This window comes from Urocampus carinirostris, chromosome 10, assembly GCF_059441175.1.
Source record: "Urocampus carinirostris isolate Australia breed hairy pipefish chromosome 10, RoL_Ucar_1.0, whole genome shotgun sequence".
Lineage (NCBI taxonomy): Eukaryota > Metazoa > Chordata > Actinopteri > Syngnathiformes > Syngnathidae > Urocampus > Urocampus carinirostris.
Genome location: NC_142358.1, coordinates 25048003 through 25066642, shown reverse-complemented (window position 1 = coordinate 25066642; position 18640 = coordinate 25048003). Strand labels below are relative to the sequence as shown.

At 38.5% G+C, this 18640-nt stretch overlaps 1 protein-coding gene across 1 annotated transcript in view; it reads right to left on the bottom strand.

The window, feature by feature from the left end:
- Positions 1-18640, bottom strand: part of LOC148358475 (calsyntenin-2-like) — a 330974-nt gene that overhangs the window by 100649 nt on the left and 211685 nt on the right. The window contains exons 5-6 of the mRNA XM_088345299.1: positions 12436-12585; positions 1191-1376 (exon numbers count right to left, since the gene is read on the bottom strand). Of these exons, the coding sequence (XP_088201425.1) occupies positions 1191-1376; positions 12436-12585 (336 nt within the window). The remainder of the gene's footprint in view (positions 1-1190; positions 1377-12435; positions 12586-18640) is intronic.

The following is an 18640-nucleotide window of genomic DNA, read 5'->3' as shown; positions in this document are numbered from 1 at the left end:
CGTTTGTTCTGCGCCTGTATCGCGGTGTTATCACGTGAATTAGCGTGTGTAACGCGTGTGACGGTCAAACGCCTTTCTCCGCGTATATACAGCGCGATTTGCCGAGCACACGTCAGTTGTGCTCGTCACGTCAAGGGGTGAACATGGATCCCCGTCACCGTAGTGACCTCATCTTAATCCATTTTTATTTCTTGACATTTCTTTTCATTTCATACCAAGATAATAAAATAAAAATGAAAAACTATCACAATAATAACATATTGGCTTCTTCTTCGGTGCCATAGCTTGAAATCTTGATCTTCACGAGACTGTGTCTTGAGCGGTTATGATTTCTACAGCCCGGCTCGGCAGCTTTTATACCCGTGGTCAACACGCGGAAAGGACGTGGAACTGACGCGATGAGGAAGCGGAACAGTCGCCGGCGTCTGTTTTGCGGGCATACCACGGATAAACAGCGGGTTAGCCAATTTTGCGCATTTTCTACCACGGGCAACCACGGGCAAAAAAAAAAAATCGCAAAATTTTACCTGCGATACAGACGCAAACTATGTATATATACGTAAATATATATATATATATATATATATATATATATATATATATATTTCACAGAAAATAAATATTAAAATGTTTTATTTCACCTCTAAATGAACTTGTTCCATCCATAAATTGATATCGAAGTATTTTATTATAATTTATCTTCATTTTAACTTTTACATTTTTATATTTTTTTATTTAATTTATGCATTTATTACTTTATTTCCAGGTTTTCTAATTTCTGTAGACCCTTAAAGCTATCAGAATGCACTGTGCAAATATTTACCTATGAATGTTAAAGAATGTATAAAACAGAATGTCTTTCAACAAAATCCTAATTTATGTACGCATACATAACAAACTGAGAGGTTATTGGCCCACAAGTCAAACAGGGGAGGCAGTCTATACCCTACAAGAATTCACTATGCAATTCAGTGTTGTGGCACAGTGAGTATGAATAGTGTAATAATGACATACATTCTGATGCTATGTCGGTTGTATGAATTGTGCCAGTTTTTAAGGCACACTTTTAAATATCTGGCGAAATTAGGGTTTATAGCTGCACCTTATAGTCTGTAAAACACGGCAAGTTTATTTTCAGGGCAAAATAGTTGTACAATCAGAGAGTCAGGCTGATATTCTGAGGAACCTACCACATAGCTTTTGTAGGGACTTCTCTGAGTAGGTCTCACGGTCGCATCCCTTTCCAATGTTGCTCGTCAGTAACTCCACTGTCGTTCTGGCAGAAGATAACGGCTCACCACATGTCTCCAGGTGCATTTTGGGAAACAACGGTTTGCTTCCCGTTCCTGGCTCGTAGTCAACTCGTTTATTCCAGCCTTGACAAAAGAGGGGTTAGAAAAAGACAGGTAGAAAGTTTAGTATTTATTGTTCTTTAGCTCCTATTTTCATAAAACTGTTAAAATACAGAAATTGAATAGGGATATTTTAAATTTCTGTTCCTTAGCTTTCTTGTAGATGCCCTTTGAAATATGTTGTCCCTCATTTCTTTGTGTCTCCCTTATTTTCGTTACAATCAAGGCACTTTTTAATTATATATGTATTCGTGTGTTGTCTTGATATAATGACTAGACTTCTTGATGCAACCATTCATTCAGTTATCCGGTCTCTACATTGTTTCAAGTTGTGTTGTTTAAATTGTGTTTTTTTTTGTTCATGGTTAGGAGAAGGCCTTGAGTTTATCATTAGTGCCACACCCGGTCTAGACAAAGGGCTGTTGTGAAGTTATAAGGTTATTTTTGTGATAGCCAGCCCGTCTAGTATAAAAGTGACTGTCAGCCATTTTGACAGCGCTCTTGAGTGCCTTGTTCTGTTCCTCATATTGCCCAGAATATTCTGTCTCATAAAAACCTCAACTCCAGCACTTGGTTTTACTTGTCTCACATGCCAGATAATAAACGAAAATGTGGAGGAGGAAAAGTCATTCTTCTTCAAACCACATATTAAAACAGGGTTGCAAACGTTGCATCGCTGGTTACGTTGGGTCAAAAAAAAATCAGATGACGGCTACAACAAAAAAAATGATTGAGTGATTGGATTATTTTGTATTTTACGATACAAAGTCTCAAATCCAATACCTCTGGAATACATGAGGACTATAGAAAATGTAGGATTATGCAATTGTTTTTATATGTATTTCCGGAAAAATATGCCTGCAGATATCTACATGTTAGATGTCACCTTTTTATTGTTAATTAATGGAATTATTCATCAAATTTATTTTGAATCATTGAAAATTAAAGTTATATAATTCATTTATTAGCCCAAAATGTAATTTAAAAGACTTAATATTAATATTTTTGGTGTATTTTTTTGTTTTTTTTGCATGGACTTTAACACATTATATCACAAATGAAATAACAAATAGCATGTACAGAAACACACAGCCAGCTATCTGCACAGTGGCCTTGAGTGCAGAAAGGGACACAGAATACAAAAAATGCACAATGTGCGTTGTAGCTTTCCCACTGCATCAGATAGAGATAGATAGATAGATAGATAGATACTTTATTCATCCCCGAAGGGAAATTCATGAGTGTTTTTTCATTCTGAATATAGAAAACAAAAAATTGAAAATTTAAAAAAGTTGTATCCGTCTTTAGTATTGTTTGGAAATAAAAAGTTATCGTGCATTTCTACAAACAACTTTAGGTAAGACACCCAAAGTAAGGAGAGAATACATCATTGGATTTTAAACTTGCAAGGAGGACCGGGAGAGGAGCTTACAGACAAGAAACCCCATCCCTTCCTAAAACGTTCCTCCCAGTCTCCTCTTTTTCTTTCATCTCCAGGGTTGGGAAACAAAAAAAAAAAAAAAGAAATCAACCTTAACAGGTCTGGAATCAAAGAGCAGTAACATGATTGGCTACTAGTGACAATGACGTAATCGTTAAAACTACAAACAACAATGAACTGACATCCTATGAAATCTCATTTTCATTTGTCCAGTAGTAACAATGAATATTACTTATCACTTTCTTTAAAAAAAAAAAAGAGAAAATAAATTACTTAAAGGTGGGGTATGTATTTTTTAGTTGTGCTTCAAAAAGCTGAAAGTTAAGTATTTTCTCTATTAAGTGTGTTTTAACAATGCCCAACTGAGTAAATTGAGGCATTTTTCCACCGCAATTACAGTATATACGTCTATCTTCCTTAGCAAATCTGTTTGGTAAAGAACACATTAGGTAGGAGGAATGGGGAGACGTGGGTTGGTGGTGTTGTCATAATGGATGAGCCACATCATTTGTCAACAGAAGGATATTATCCAGTCCACGTGTCTAAATAAAACAATAAAGTAGAATAGTAAGGATTTAAACAACTGCTACTTCTTCTATGACTAATAATAGTACCGTTGCCACTACCAATGCAATCGTAATAATAATAATAATAATAATAATAATAATAATAATAATAATAATAATAATAATAATAAGACGAAGAAGAATAAAAAGAAGGAGAATAAGAAGAGTGAAAGTATAAAAAAAATGGATCGGACAACGGGAATCACAATTGTAAGCCGATTGTTAAGAGGTCATAAGGGTCAAGTAAGAACTAATCCTCTTAATTCCAACTATGCTTGTTTTTTTCAAGTGTTAAAATCCTAACATTTCTCAACGAGCACACATCTTTCTTCAGTGTGAATGCAAAAACAAGTTGTCACATAACAAAAGGTAAGCGCAGTGTTTCTCAACCTGAGCCAAGGCACACTTGTTCACAACAATGTTTAAAAACTAATTACGGGCGCCAGTTTTTTGTTTTTTTTAAACCTTATATTATCACGTTGCCTTAAATGACAGTAAAAAGATTGTTCTTTTTTTTAAAAAACGCTATAACTTTGAGACAGCAAAAACAGCAACTTTATCAGACAAAACAAGATGCTCAATACATTTCCATGTACTACCTCGTGAGCAGATAATTAGTTTATCAGTGGATTTTTCTGCAAAAATAATATGTCATTTTTTGTGTTAAATGGTATAAACAAATACAAACATAGGTCGGCAGAGTTGTTTTTTTATCTTTTTTTTCCTGGTGCAATAATCATTGACCGGGTATTTAAATGACTTCTGGCTAAGCCCTTCCCTCAAACGTGAAGAGCCAATCACAGTGTGCACAGCCAAGCCAATACACTCGGACATTCTCTGCTAGCATGTCCATTCAAATGCATTGTAAGATGGTCAAGTAATGTGCATGGGGTACATGGAAATCCTATACCAGGAAACCTGAGAAATTGGGCAATGGGGTGTATGTTTTACCCTTTACCAAGCGATATCTAAATCGAGAGTCTGCTTTGGATAAAGTTAGGTGGTCAACCACAGTACCAACTCAACATGAATACCGTTAATAGCCAGTCACAGGGCCAACATAGTAATTGAGGCAACATATTGTCACTTTACTGAATAGAAATACAAAGTTATCTATAACGATAACATCTCTAACGCTAGCTCTTGGCTGCCATGTACATCACGTCACTTTGTTTACTGGGAGTTCAGTGCCTCTTATGTACTAAATTTTGGACTTTGGAAATCGTATGTTCTTGTGAGCTGTTGTCCAAAGGGCTTTAGTCATTGTAACGCTAACTTTTGGAGCTTAGATTTGCTACCCCTGCAGCAGGTCCACATCATGAAACAGACCAGTAATATGGGAGCAGTAAACCAGTTCTCTTTGGATTTAATCCCAATGATGTGTGAAATCAATGACATCCAACTTGTTATTGGATATGAACAGATATTTACCAAAGCCTTGTAGATCATTAAAATCTGCTTCCCCAAAAAATATAACTGGGCTAACACAAAGCTTTAAGCTAGGTTTAGGTTGATAAAAGCTAGTAGCAAAAATAAAGCCTATTTTAAAAGTCACGTAAAGTTACGTTATTCAGTGGAAGGTAAACAATTCTGATCTTCTATCGTGGTGATGACAAGATGCGGTTTATCACATTTACATGGTGACCTGTCCATTTTTGCCTGAAGCTAAAGCTCTTCATTGACGTTCTCAACATTGAAATTATAAATATAAGCCCGTAACGTATAGTCCAGGCCTTTTTGAGCTGATATGTGATGTTTCTGGGCCCAAAAAGCTTAAATTGCCTCATGTGAAAAGTCTCCTACTGTGACACATGCCATAGCCAAAGTTGAATGTTTCTCCGAGTCAGTAAAGGTGGCGGGGCTTAGTCATAGGTCAATTAGACACACTTCAGGGGCCATCACAATTATTCTTTACTAAGAAATAACAATGGGTTAATCACAGAGCTTTCAATATTAGAACACAATGCATCTCTAGATCTTAGCCATTAATTATGTTTTACAGAAAAATACCATTTCAACGATATTCGGTGAAGTCTACCACATGCTGTGATGCAATGAGATCATTTTTGTGGAATGAGATCATTTCGGTGCACAAAACCTTGGTGTGGGTTTAATGGGATACACTTTGCTTTTTACCGAGTTGGGTGCTTGCCTGCAGCCATCTTCATGAAATTCACAAAGCAGCCTCCAAAATTCTCCTCTTTGTTAAAATGAAAGAAAGATGAGAGGCTTAGGAAGCAAGGCAGACATGAAAACCGTCCTGTGGTGCTGAGTGCAGAGGAATTGCTTTTCACTGTGTATCACTGAAGCTTGCGTGCTTGTTCCCTTTTTATGGGTTTGATCGTGAATTTTAGTCAGGGCATCTTTTAATGATGTTTTTAAGTTTGCATGAGAAAAATGTAGTCTAAAGTGTTGAATCTGTGTGAAAGGTAAATATGTAGAAACATGTTTGGAGTCAAACAACTTATCGTGGCACGCAGTGTTTATGTTTCGGCAGCCTGCTTCGTTGAGACGCATCAAACTTCCATCCCTCCATCCAAACATTATCTGCGCCACTTATCCCCACTAGCTATCTTTGGGTAGTGGACAGAGGACACCCCGAACTGGTTGCCAGCCAGTCGCAGGGCACATGGAGACATACTATTCACCGCTCATTTACACGTAGGAACAATTTGGACGAGCCAAAAAACCTACCATGCATGCTTTTGGTATGTGGGAGGAAACCGGAATGCCTGGAGGAACCCCGCGCAAGCATTGGGAGAACATGGAAACTCCGCACGGGGAGGCGGTAGTTATAATTGAACCCTGGACCTCCGCAATGTGAGGCTGCACGTTAACCACCCACAAATTCAACTTGATTATAAGATTGAGGGCGGGAAACGTCAACATTTTTACTTTTGTTCTCTCCAGGTATTTGATGACAATCGAGGTAGTGTCACTCAGCCCAAAATGCATAATCAGATAAAACAAATAACACGCATAAATCTCACAAGATTTTAAATCCAAGCTTTGTACACCTTTCCACTGCCAAAGTCAACCACTTTTTAAGTACTTTCTAAGTAATTTTTCCCATTTAGAGAAAAATGTAGTGTGAATGATTTATTTTGGAGTGCTACACATATATCTGAAACTTGCGATTTTGAATCTTGTGTGTGGATTTATCAAAACATATTATTTTTAGATCTTGAGTGAACCACGTATATTGTTGTGACAAATATCTCCCCACATAGGTGTTGGGTAAAAACGACAGTAATACATAGCTTACAATTTCAATTGCAGGAAATGCTTCCCTTTAAAATTTACCACAGGGAAATGCTACCTTAGTATTTTGCAGGGCGCATAAAAATGTCCATATACATTTCATTGTGCCCTGTTTAGGTGTAGTATGCACCTGTCCTCTTAGCCGTGACCCAGTAGGGGGCGACAACGCTTGATAGGACGATGCCGTACAAACTAATGTCAGATCCAGTTAATCACAGGGGGGAAAAATGCAATGGCAAATTGAAGCCACCAGACAACAGTGTCAGTGTCATTGTCATTTTTAAGCAGACTTGTTGAGAAACATTTCAACAAAATCAAGAATGTACTAGCACGCCACCAAAAATTCAAAATTTCAATCCTTGATAACACAACACTAAAATTCAAGAATTTTCAAGCATTTCAAGCACTTGAAGTAATCCAGTAAATCATGTTTTCTTTTGCCACTTATGTAGAAATGCATCTGGATTATTAAAAAAACAGTTGCCACGTTTTAGCGCAGGGAATTAAAATGCTAATATTAGGCTCTAATTTCTACTTTCTGTTCACATTTTTCCTAAAGATGGTGCTTCCTTTGCCCTTAAGCACATGGGTTGTCGAGGCACCGATAAGGACACAACTCTGGACATCTTTCTCCACTGTTGACAGTTCCTGGCTTGTTTTTAGATCATGGCAAGGTTGGCACCAGTCCATTCCTTAATGTTGTTAGGCCACATTTTTTTCAGTCTTCCTATACCCCTGCCCCCTTGGACTGTGCCCTGGAGAATTATCTTAGCCAGTCCAACTGATCTTGGAGTGTAACCATACCACTGATGTTTCTGTCTGTGCACAGTTGACAACAGTTCTTAGTAGGGTCCAATGCGCCCTCTGATGGTGTTGTGCAACTATTTGTTTGTCACATGGGTTAAGTAGCTGGTGCCTACACGTTTTCTGTAGCATCGTATCTCCATGGCCTGGATTTTCTTTTACAGTTCTCCTGAGAGAGTCCATGTCTTGCAAGCATAGAGGATGACGGAAGTAACCAGGGCTTGCATGAGCCTGATCTTTGATTTCACTTCTTGTCCTTCCAGATGGGTTTCAGTCTGGCAAGTGCGGTTGTGTTTTGAAGTATCCTGGCCATGATTTCTAGTTCTAACGACTCCTACTCATATTACAGCTCCAATATGTTCAAATTTGGTGGCAGGTTCTTGTCCTCTGTGGTTGATGGTGATGTTTGTGGTGATACATTGGGGATTGTTGGTCATTACTTATGTTTTTCTGTGCTGATTATAATGCTATACTGGCTTGAATCTTTGCCCAGGTGATTGACCAGATCTCTGAGTTTCTGTTAAGGAGGTTATTGATGTTGTGTCCCCAATACTGACTGTACTTTCATGATGCTCCAGAGTTTTGGAACATGATCCTCTCCAGGACAATGTAACATAATGTATTAGCCGTGAAAATTAAGGGAAAGAGGAAACGTACATAGGTGCCCTGTTTTATTATGTTATGTTTAATTGTTATTATTTTATCTTACGACCTAGCTTTTTTATATGATTGTGACATAAATGAATAGATGTAGCATAAATCAATTCATACATCTTGGATAAAAGTATAGACAACATGAGGCATCATGCACTTTAAAAATGATTTTGGATTGCGGTTGAGAAGTCACAGCAGGTCATAAAAAAGTGAAAATAGTCATTCCATTTTGATGTGGGCCACTCGCTTGTCATGTGACATCTGGACGTGTGAGTGTTTTCCCGTATGAATTGTTTCATTTTCACTGTTGGAAGCAGTCAGGATGTTTATGCTACTCTGAGCTGAAAGGTTGTCATTGGTTGGCCTCAAATTTTCTATTTCAGAGAGTATGCCACCCCTTCTTCAACTCAATGATTACAACTTGTCTGGTTTCTTTTTTGTCTCTTACAATAATTCAGAACTATCTAGAAGATGAATAGATGAATATTTGTTTTTCAGGGAGAAGATGTCAGGATCTGGTATGACACATTCCTCCCTGTTTCGGCGGCGAGGAAAAATCCCTCGGCTGCTTCTTTACCCTGTCCCAGCAGCAAGGGGAGGGTCCCATAGCTGCTTCTGGTCCCTGTTCCACGGGGACGGACAAGAAACTTCTGCCGTCCCCTGTTCCGGCAAAGGACCACCTGCCTCAGTGTCTGTAATATTTTTCTGTTTTTTTTTTTTTTTGCCCTTGGGGGAAAGGTAATGTCAGGATCTGATACTCTACTTACCCCATAGGGTTCCAATCAAGTTTGGCACTTGGACAAACCTGTGCCCAATCCCCCTTGTAATTGACGGTGATTACCATGACTTTTATGATGACTATTGAGACAACTCACGGCTTTATTATGTCTTTTGTTACCGTGTTAGGTTTGTGTTTTTGTTTCTGGCTTGGACATTTTGCTAGTTGTTTTGAGACTGGTTTATCTGTGTTTGTTTTTCAAGTTTTTTGTTAGTAAATGTCATCCTTTGTTGAACACCTCTGTCACCATTCTAGCTTCCCTGCATTTAGGTCCACATACACAAAAGTGACAGGAGAGTTGGAAAACATCACATCACCCTCAAAAGTGAATTTTTGCTCATCAGATTCATCTTCTTTGTTGCACTGGTGTTCGGGGAAAAAAAATATAAAAAAGTGTGCCAACCTTCTTTGATGAGTAATTCTAGATGTGAATACACTACTTAGACTTGAGGAGTCTCACTTTTGGAATTCCGCCTTGTTTTTATTCTGCTCATGATGGGAGAAGACTAAGCGGACTACTTGGCATTTCCTCTGGGGAGACCCGGAGGTAATCCAGAGCTTGTTGGGATATACACTGTAATCCCTTCCCAGCATGTCTAGTGCAGGGGCTTGGCTCTCTACCTGGAGGTCTTTACGCATATTTTTTCCCTTAAGCTCAAAAACTTGCCCAAAAATCAAACTACATTGTATATTGACTGAAACGAATGACTGGATGTTGACAAAATCTTGTGATAAGAACTGTATTTGATCCTACAGACATTGTACATTGGACCTATATCTCAATTTTTTAATTAGCAGAAAAACTTTTTTTTTTTTTTATAATGGGGGATTGTATATGTATTGATGCTTTTATTCAAAAGGAGCAGCACATGCACTTCATTTACAAGATAAAGTATTATAATAAAATGTTTTTAATATAATGGTTACAGTTTATATATTGTTTTCTTGCTCCGCCAATCAAATGTTGAAATAGATGTAGATTAATTTATTTGGAAATTTGACTGTGCCTTATTAGATAGGAGACTCACATCACAGCTTCTACCCACTACGATTTCCATGGAACATGTGCATTCGTTGATGGTAAATGGTTACATTTAGCTCTTATTATTTTAATTTCTTTTTAATTATGTTTTTTGGGTTGTTTCATACATGTCTGAAATAGATTTAAAAAACATTGATGAAGTTGGGTAGAGCCAGTAGCATTGTACATTTGAGTAAAAAAAAAGTCAACTTGGCTCAGTCTGCAATTGGAATTTCATATTCAACAATAAAACCTCATTCTCCCATGCTATTAAATGAAAATGAAAAAGAAAGCCTCAGACATTGTGGCAGAATACTGCAAGCGTCGCCTCTCCTTTAATACTAAAGCCCCGAGGCCTATTAAAAATCCCCTGATCTGTGGTGGTGACATTTACTTCTCCCTCACCATTTATCCCTCCTGCCAAGCACGGCTCAAAGGGACAAATGCCCTTTCATCAAGGGACATGGTATCTATGTTTGTATGTATCCGAAAATCCCAAAATAAGAAGGCAAAAACATGCTGACAGGATTGTCACTGACGTGAAAATGTGAGTCATTGTGAAGCCCGCATGAGAGCTCTTCACGTCATATTAGCATCCGTGTTTAGAAAAAGTTACGTGTTGTGGCTTGACATTGACATATTCTCACATGAATAGAAAACAATTGTTCTGAAGATATGTTTGGGTTGTGAGCGTGTGTGTATTGTGAGCTAAGTTTATTTCAAGTTTCTGCTGATTCTCTTGAGTGTCAGCATCGCTGCATTCTTTAGTGTTTGAAGTCTATATTTCCAATTTGTAAAGGCCTTGCTTGCAATCTCTTAACCCTTTGGCGTCGTGTATGAAAATAGATGCGCATCCCAGTATGGTGCCTGCTGTCATTTTGATAGTTTGACATGTTTATCCTAAAATGGAAAATAAAAAAGGTCAACTTTGGGTTATTTTATTGTTTCGATGTTTTCGCATTTCACTGTAGGATTATGTGACCTGATTTCTTACCGGATTTTTTTAACCTAAGAAGACCTCTAAGTTTCGGGGCGCATTATGCTCAAGGTGCAACGGTAGTATACAGTATTACAGACTGTAATCCGTTGAAAATATTGCTGACCTTAATCGCAAAACAATGGCTGACCCAGGAATCCAACCCTGTTCGCGGCGGTGATAACCCTGGATCCTTCCTGATGCCCTATTTGTGTGCTGGTCCTTTTTGGGGGAGAATACAAGACGCATATCTGATATTGGAAACTGCCTAGTCGGGTAATCCCTCGCTGTATCGCGGTTTACTTTCATTTCATTTCATTTCATTTCATTTCATTTCATTTCATACTTTCCAAGGTTTCACAGTTTGTCACCATAGTTTGTGTTCTGCAATCTGATTGGCTAAAAAGTCACCCCACCCCTTTTCTCCCTGTGGCTCTCTGTGCATCAACAGCTGGACGAACCTACATTGCAGTGAGATAAATCTTTTTCAGTTTTGAGTATCTTTAAAGCCATCGTGTCAAAAAAATGCAGGCAGATGTTTTCAAAATTGGACTAAAGTAAGGTAAAATGATTTTAACGCTGCATTTTCGTTGTCCCCATAACGTTCACATGATGGCAAAAATATATAATCTGAAGTAAGAATATTGTCCTAAAATCTATTTCAACCGTATAATGCTATACAATATAGCAGCAAGATTATTTGTTTTGAATTATAATTTGACAGTACAGAAATTATTTGTAAGAAAACATTGATAAAGGACAGTACTTTGATTGGTTCAACAAATGCTTGATTCAGTAATCAATATCTTTTGTTTTAATATGTAATGAATGAGTATATTATAATAATAATAATAATAATAATAATAATAATAATAATAATAATAATAATAATAATAATAATAAATACATGTTTCTATTTGGCATGTTCCTTTTTGGAATGCAAATTAGTGATTACTGTTTTGGTTTGTACAAAGGTTCTTATTTACCATTGGTAACAACTAGATCCAGTCAGACGACAAAAGCCTAAATAGCAAGACATGGAGCACTCAATAAAAGAGGAACGAGGATTGCAAGTGGTTGCGAAAGCATATCTCTCATTTCATGCGAAGTTTTTCTATTTCATGAACACTTATTGTGTGTACTTTTTAGAGTCTTGGCACTCAAAACAGACACTTTGCATCACTCTTGTTAGCGCTGTCACGACAGCTTTCTGATGTGCAACAAGCCATCTTGACTGTGTCAGACTGCTCTTTCTAAAGTGTTGATGATGACAGAGAAATTTGACAGGACAATTCTTCAAGGAAGAAGGGAAAGAAATACAGAGCAAAGCTTTACGAGCCCACCAGTGAAACACGCGATGATGGAAGTCGGCAAAGGGATTTGAATTCGGGGGAAAAAAAAATGTGCTCACTTTGGCAAGAGGATTCAGACAAAACACCCTTAACAATGTAAATAATCACATTTGTGTTGCTACAAGGAAAAAAACATCGCTGGCAACTTCTAAAAATGACATTTCGCATGCCAACAAATGAATAAATATGCAATTCTTGACACACAAATCTGAGGCAAAAATACATCTCACCTCGCCAACCGGGTTTGCAAACGGGCTTGACTTCAATTCGGACTGGGACGCTGTGCAAGGCTTTCTTTTGGCCACAGTCCCAGGCCGTCACCTGGATCTTGTACTGCTGCTGTCGGTCAAAGCTCAGCTTCTCTGTGTTTCGAATGTTACCTGGATTCAAAAGTTCACACAAATAAAATAAAAAAGAATAAATACAGTAGAGAAGCAGGCTACATTTTTTTCAGAATATTAGGTATTTTTCATAGACAGTTAAAAATACAAATTTGGAGAATTTTTAGGCTCAAGAAGAGTAAGGTGAGTTGCATTTGATTATTCAGATATAGTTTGGAATATACGGGAGAAAGAATGCAATTGGCTGATAGTTGGGCATGGACTTGGTTATATGAGTATAAATGAATTGAGAAGTGATGGGCTGTGGATTTCATACCTAGGCCTTCAGTAGTGCTATGTGTAATTTAACCCATCCCTCAATAAACCATTTGTTGTAGCTACAACTGCTACAGCATATAAAACACATCTATAATGACCTCATAGAATTGCACAATTTAGGAATACAGACACATTTTCTCACCAAAAATCATTTTTATTTGTGCAGAAAATCAATCCACCTTTATTTCCTCAAGAAAATATAAATGTATCTGTATTACAGGTCATCTGTACATATCAGTTCCATCACTATCAAAGCTAATGCTGAAAGTCAATCCTGTCTTGTCTTATTTCTGGCATACATTTTTTTTTATTACGGGGTGAAAATGTCAGACAGATGCAGTGGGCACGGGATTTTTTTCTTCACATGTTCGTTGTTAAACTTCCTTTACCACCCTTTGGCAAGCCTAATTTGTAAAACCACTGACATTCCCTTAGGCTGTCCATAAGGCCCTGTCTCCTTCAACTCGAAATCTGATTGGCTTAACCAACATTTTTCCTTTTGCTTAATTTCTGCCACTGGGCCTGAAGAACAGATGATAAATGCCTTTGGCTAGATTTCTGACCTTGGCAACAAGTAAGGGCTGATATGTGATTGCTTAAATGCTTAAAAGGGAAAGCACACATCTGAGAGAAGTACAACTTGGGGGGGGGGATAATAACAAGAAGCTGACATACAATTTTGAATTATTTATTAAGTATTCATGGACAAATTATGATAAAGGTAACATGATTAAGATATTTTGCAGGCCAGCAGAGGAGGCCTTAAAGGCTCTGACGGCTACCCACTGAAATGGAGTTACAATGGGTGACAAATTATAATTGATATCATTATTTGTATCAAAGTGTCAGGGAGTGTATTTGCAGGAAATGACAGATATGTCATGCACAATTTCACAATTTGCAATATAATTTTCACATTTTCACAATTTGCAATATATATATATATATATATATATATATATATATATATATATATATATATATATATATATATATATATATACATATATATATATATATATATACATACACACATATATCTCATCTCATCTCATTAGCTTCACCGCTTATCCTCAGTAGGGTCGCGGGGGTGCTGGAGCCCATCCCAGCAATCATCGGGCAGTGGGCAGGGAACACCCTGAACTAGTTGCCAGCCAATCGCTGGGCACACAGGGACAGACAACTCGCTCACACATTCACACCTAGGGACAATTTTTAATCCTCCTGAAATGCATGTCTTTGGAATGTGGGAGGAAACCGGAGTGCCCGGAGGAAACCCACGCAAGCACGGGGAGAATATACAAACTCCGCACAGGAAATCCAGAAGCTACATATACACACACACATATATACATATCTCCCCCATCTCATCTCATCAGCTGCACCGCTTATCCTCAGTAGGGTCGCGGGGGTGCTGGAGCCCATCCCAGCAATCATCGGGCAGTGGGCAGGGGACACCCTGAACTGGTTGCCAACCAATCGCAGGGCACACAGGAACAGACAACTCACTCGCTCATTCACACCTAGGGACAATTTGGACCGGCCAATTCACCTGAAATGCATGTCTTTGGAATGTGGGAGGAAACCGGAGTGCCCGGAGGAAACCCACGCAAGCACATATATATATATATATATATATATATATATATATATATATATATATATATATATATATGTATATATATATAAATGACTTTAGGCCATCTGATTCATTTTCAACAAAGAATGTGATACAATAGATACAACAAAAAAATGTTAAGCAACATTGTTGAAAATAAGCATTATAATTTTCCAAAACAACATTTCTGAATTTCAATATTGTGCCTTGAAATAAACACACTGATTAAAAATACATTTTTTGACCGAAAATACGTTGCTGATTGATCTTTCTTTATGTGCAGAAGAAAAAGATATATTTAAAAAGAGTTTCGCCAAAATATATATTTCAGCCGAAAATAAATTATGAAATGCTTGGCTAAAAAAACTGAAACTAGAATGCCAAAATAAATGACAAGCACAAAACACAACAATAAAACATTCATTTATAACTGATTTGCTATAAATGTACAATATAAAATGATAAATGACTAAATGTTATATAACAAGGAGCAGACTTTAAGCATTTATTTTATTAAACTCTCAGAAAACAAACAAAACGAGTGTTCAAATGCAGCCTAACATCCTGTTGTACAACAAAGTGAAACACAAGTTAACTGCTGACGGATCTGAAATGCCTAATATTACCAGCAAGTTCATTATACTTGTATACTTTGAGTAAAGTGGTGGATAATAATGAAATAAAGCTTGTGGCTACTACACTGAACGGTCTCTCTTCCTCCTTTTTGGTCGCACATATTTTGGGGGCAGCAACACAGAAACGGACCACAAAAGCAATTTTAAGTTGCCATCAAAAAAACAGTTTCAATATGTCAAGAGAAGTAAATGGATGTCTTGAGAACAGGAGACGGATGCAGTATTTCTCCTCCTCATTCCTACACTTGTAGGCTACCTGCTGTGTGTTGTTTTGTCTGGGATGTAACCACAGACTGTAATGCCTACCCTGTCTTTATGCATTGAGATTGCTCGCGATAACCGTCATGAAATGTTTTACGGTCATATTATTTTGTTGTATAATGTTCCTAGGATGTGTGAAAAACATAAACATGTACATAAACAGGTGTTGCTGGAAAGGGAGTTTGTTATAGATGCATTGATGCCACTCTTATCTTCCGTCCTTTGTTTTATGTCAGCCCGACAGTTACTCCTCCAGATAATGTCGAACGAGTTGTGTTTCTCTACGCAGCAGGGTTGGAACCCACTGGCACTTTTATTTAAAAATACTCTATTCTTTGCATTGTGACAATTTACAGAAATTCAGAAATTAACCCCACTCTGCACTTCACATACACACAATATTATAGACAGAGCCATCGCATCAAAATATGTTTTATTTTTATTCACATTATTATTTTGAGTGAGAGCCTCACAGTGTATTTGGAGGGAAAATAAATCAACAAAACCGCCAAACCTGGTCTTTAGCTTTTTTGCCAAGAAACACATACACACATACACTAAGCTTAATTCAGTTAAAATCCTATGAAATAAAAAATGGTGATATTCGATATTTCATCAAGTCATGACCATTAATGCATCTGGTTTATTCTGCTTAATGGGGATTGCAATCACAGCTGCTTTGTCAAGGTCCTACAGAAACAAATCACTATAGCATCAGAAGGGATGTTTCTGGACCATAGTTCTTTTAGTGTTCTATAAACTTAAGACAAAGGTGTCCAAGGAACAAGCTAACCTCCTCCTCTTGCTGCAGAGGATCAATGGATGTTTGCTGAGCCTCTCTCGGGAAACACATACCGCCAAGGTATTTCCTAAATCGTCACTATAAACCATCAAGAGCTTGAACAGGTCACCGACATTGAATATATTGGAGCCATCATATCAGAAGAGGGTTCAGAAACCAGAAACTATGGCAAGGATAGCTCAAACCACAGCTCCACTTGTCAGACTTTAACCCATCTGGAGGAAAAAGTGAGATCAGACTCATGCAAGTGATGGTTAATTCGATCTTCCTGTACACTTGCATGGAATTGACTCTCACTGCGAAGCTGTTAAGGAAACCCAGGCCATGGAGATACGATGCTACAGGAAACTTTTAGGCATCGGTTGCATAGCCCATGTGACAAACGAAACACGGTCAGAGGGCACATTGTACCCTAAAATGAACTGCTGTCTTATGTGTGTGGACAAGAACTGCAGTGGTATGATCACGTCACAAGATCATCAGGGCTGGCCCAGGTTATTCTTCAGGGAACAGTCCCAAGGGGCAGGAGGAGAGGAAGACAGGAAAATAGCTGGGCTGACAATATAAAGCCTGGACTGGTTACAATTATGCCACGGCCCAAACACAATCCAGGAACAGTGGAGAAAGCTGTCTAGACTTGTGTCTTCAGTGGTGCCTCAAAGACCATGTTGTTAAAGGATCCATGAACCTTCAATAGATCTTAAAATGTTTGAATATCTATAAATAATGAGGAATACTTTCCCTGTACGTTAGAGGGCATTAAGAGTCATATAGTCTTGAATTTGGTTTACTAACTGTCATTCTACATGGTTCAACCCCTAACCTGAGGAGCAGATTCCATCCAGATGAACCTAACATGGCAATCCATGTAAGAAAATATGGAAATCCAATTAAAAGTCAACCAAAGAGGATGTCCCAAATGTTTTCACTGTAATTAAAACATTTGTTGACAAACATTTTGAACAAACAATAAATGCGCTCCTTGACAGACACCAGTTTACATCAATCGAAGAGCCCATAGGAAGGGGTAAATTATACCCATTTTACGATTGCAAGAGTCTCCAGGCAACATGGCGATTCAGAGGAGCGAGTATCCAAATAAGAGGGGATTCAGACAGTAAAAAAAGTACAATGTACTACATCTTCACCCTTTGACATTTGGCATCTTTTTTTGTCTTCCCCCAATAGATTTTTGTGTGTGAAATAAATATTAGGCGTGTCACATTGCACACCAGGGGGGACACATTTGGTCTTTAAACTCATTGACGGACACAAGAGAACTACACGGAGTTTGCCAGCCCTATTCATATTCATCCCTTCCCAAAGGTCAGTCATGATTTCTTTGGCACTCACTGCTATTACCCTGCCTCCAACCTCCATTCTCTTTCTTTTTCACTCAAGTGCTTTTGAGTTCAAGAGCTCTTAGAGTATTTCCTCTGCAGTCAGTGGCTGAGCAAGAGCTCCTTAAGGGGAGACAATAGAGCCTCCTTTGGCATAATTCAAAGCTCAGTTGGGACGTCAGCTCACATTCAGACAATTGATTGCAAGCATTGGTAGGTAAGGAAATATGTCACTTCTAGGCATTTTTCCCAATATGTGTTACAGAATACACCTTATGGTGCAACCTGGACTCATTATCAGTGACTCTGCCAGCGTCATCAGGTGTTTCGGGTTTTATTCAGACCACCTTACTCAGGCGACGCAGGCGATGGTGATTAATCCCCTGACTTGTGTCCAGGTAGTACCTGCCACCTCCTTAACCAGAGAAAGCTGCTCCCAGGATGTGTTTGATGACTCTTTACCTGCGCAGTCCACAAACCCCAAGAAGCCCTTGGACACAGTGTAAACACCTGCTTGCAAAGCCTCTGCAGCCCACAATAGGTTCACAGTAGGCTTTCCACGCATTCCTTTGGTATTCAGCCACGAGATCAGCGTACTTTTCCCTCTTCCTTCCCTGAGCTTCATCCAACTAGTCCTCCCACGTGACCGTAGGCCTTCTGGGTCCAGACGACTGCACCATGTCTGCTGGAGTGTTATAGCTCTGATGCTGTCTGGGAATAGCAACTGCTTCCCTATGGGCACCATGAGCTGCCAGTCTCTTGCAGTTGTAGGCAGCTCCCTTTGGTCTTCTTCAAAGTTTGGGGTTTCTCTCCTGCTTGGACAAAGGAAATTGTGCTCCTGGATGGATGCTGTCGCTTGCTGGTGTTGATGCCAGTGCAGATTGTGTCTGCTATTGCCTGCTTGACCTAGTTGTGGCGCCACCGATACCTGCCATCTCCTAAGGCCTTTGAGCAACAGTTTAGAATTTGCTCTAAAGATCCTCTTTTCTGACAGAGCTGACACACAAGTGAGTCTATCAGGCCCCAGGTGAACAGGTGGGCAGAGCTTGGTAGGACATCATTCACTGATTTGACCAGGACATTTAAGTGGTGTTATTCCACCATCCAGGTGATCTTCCAG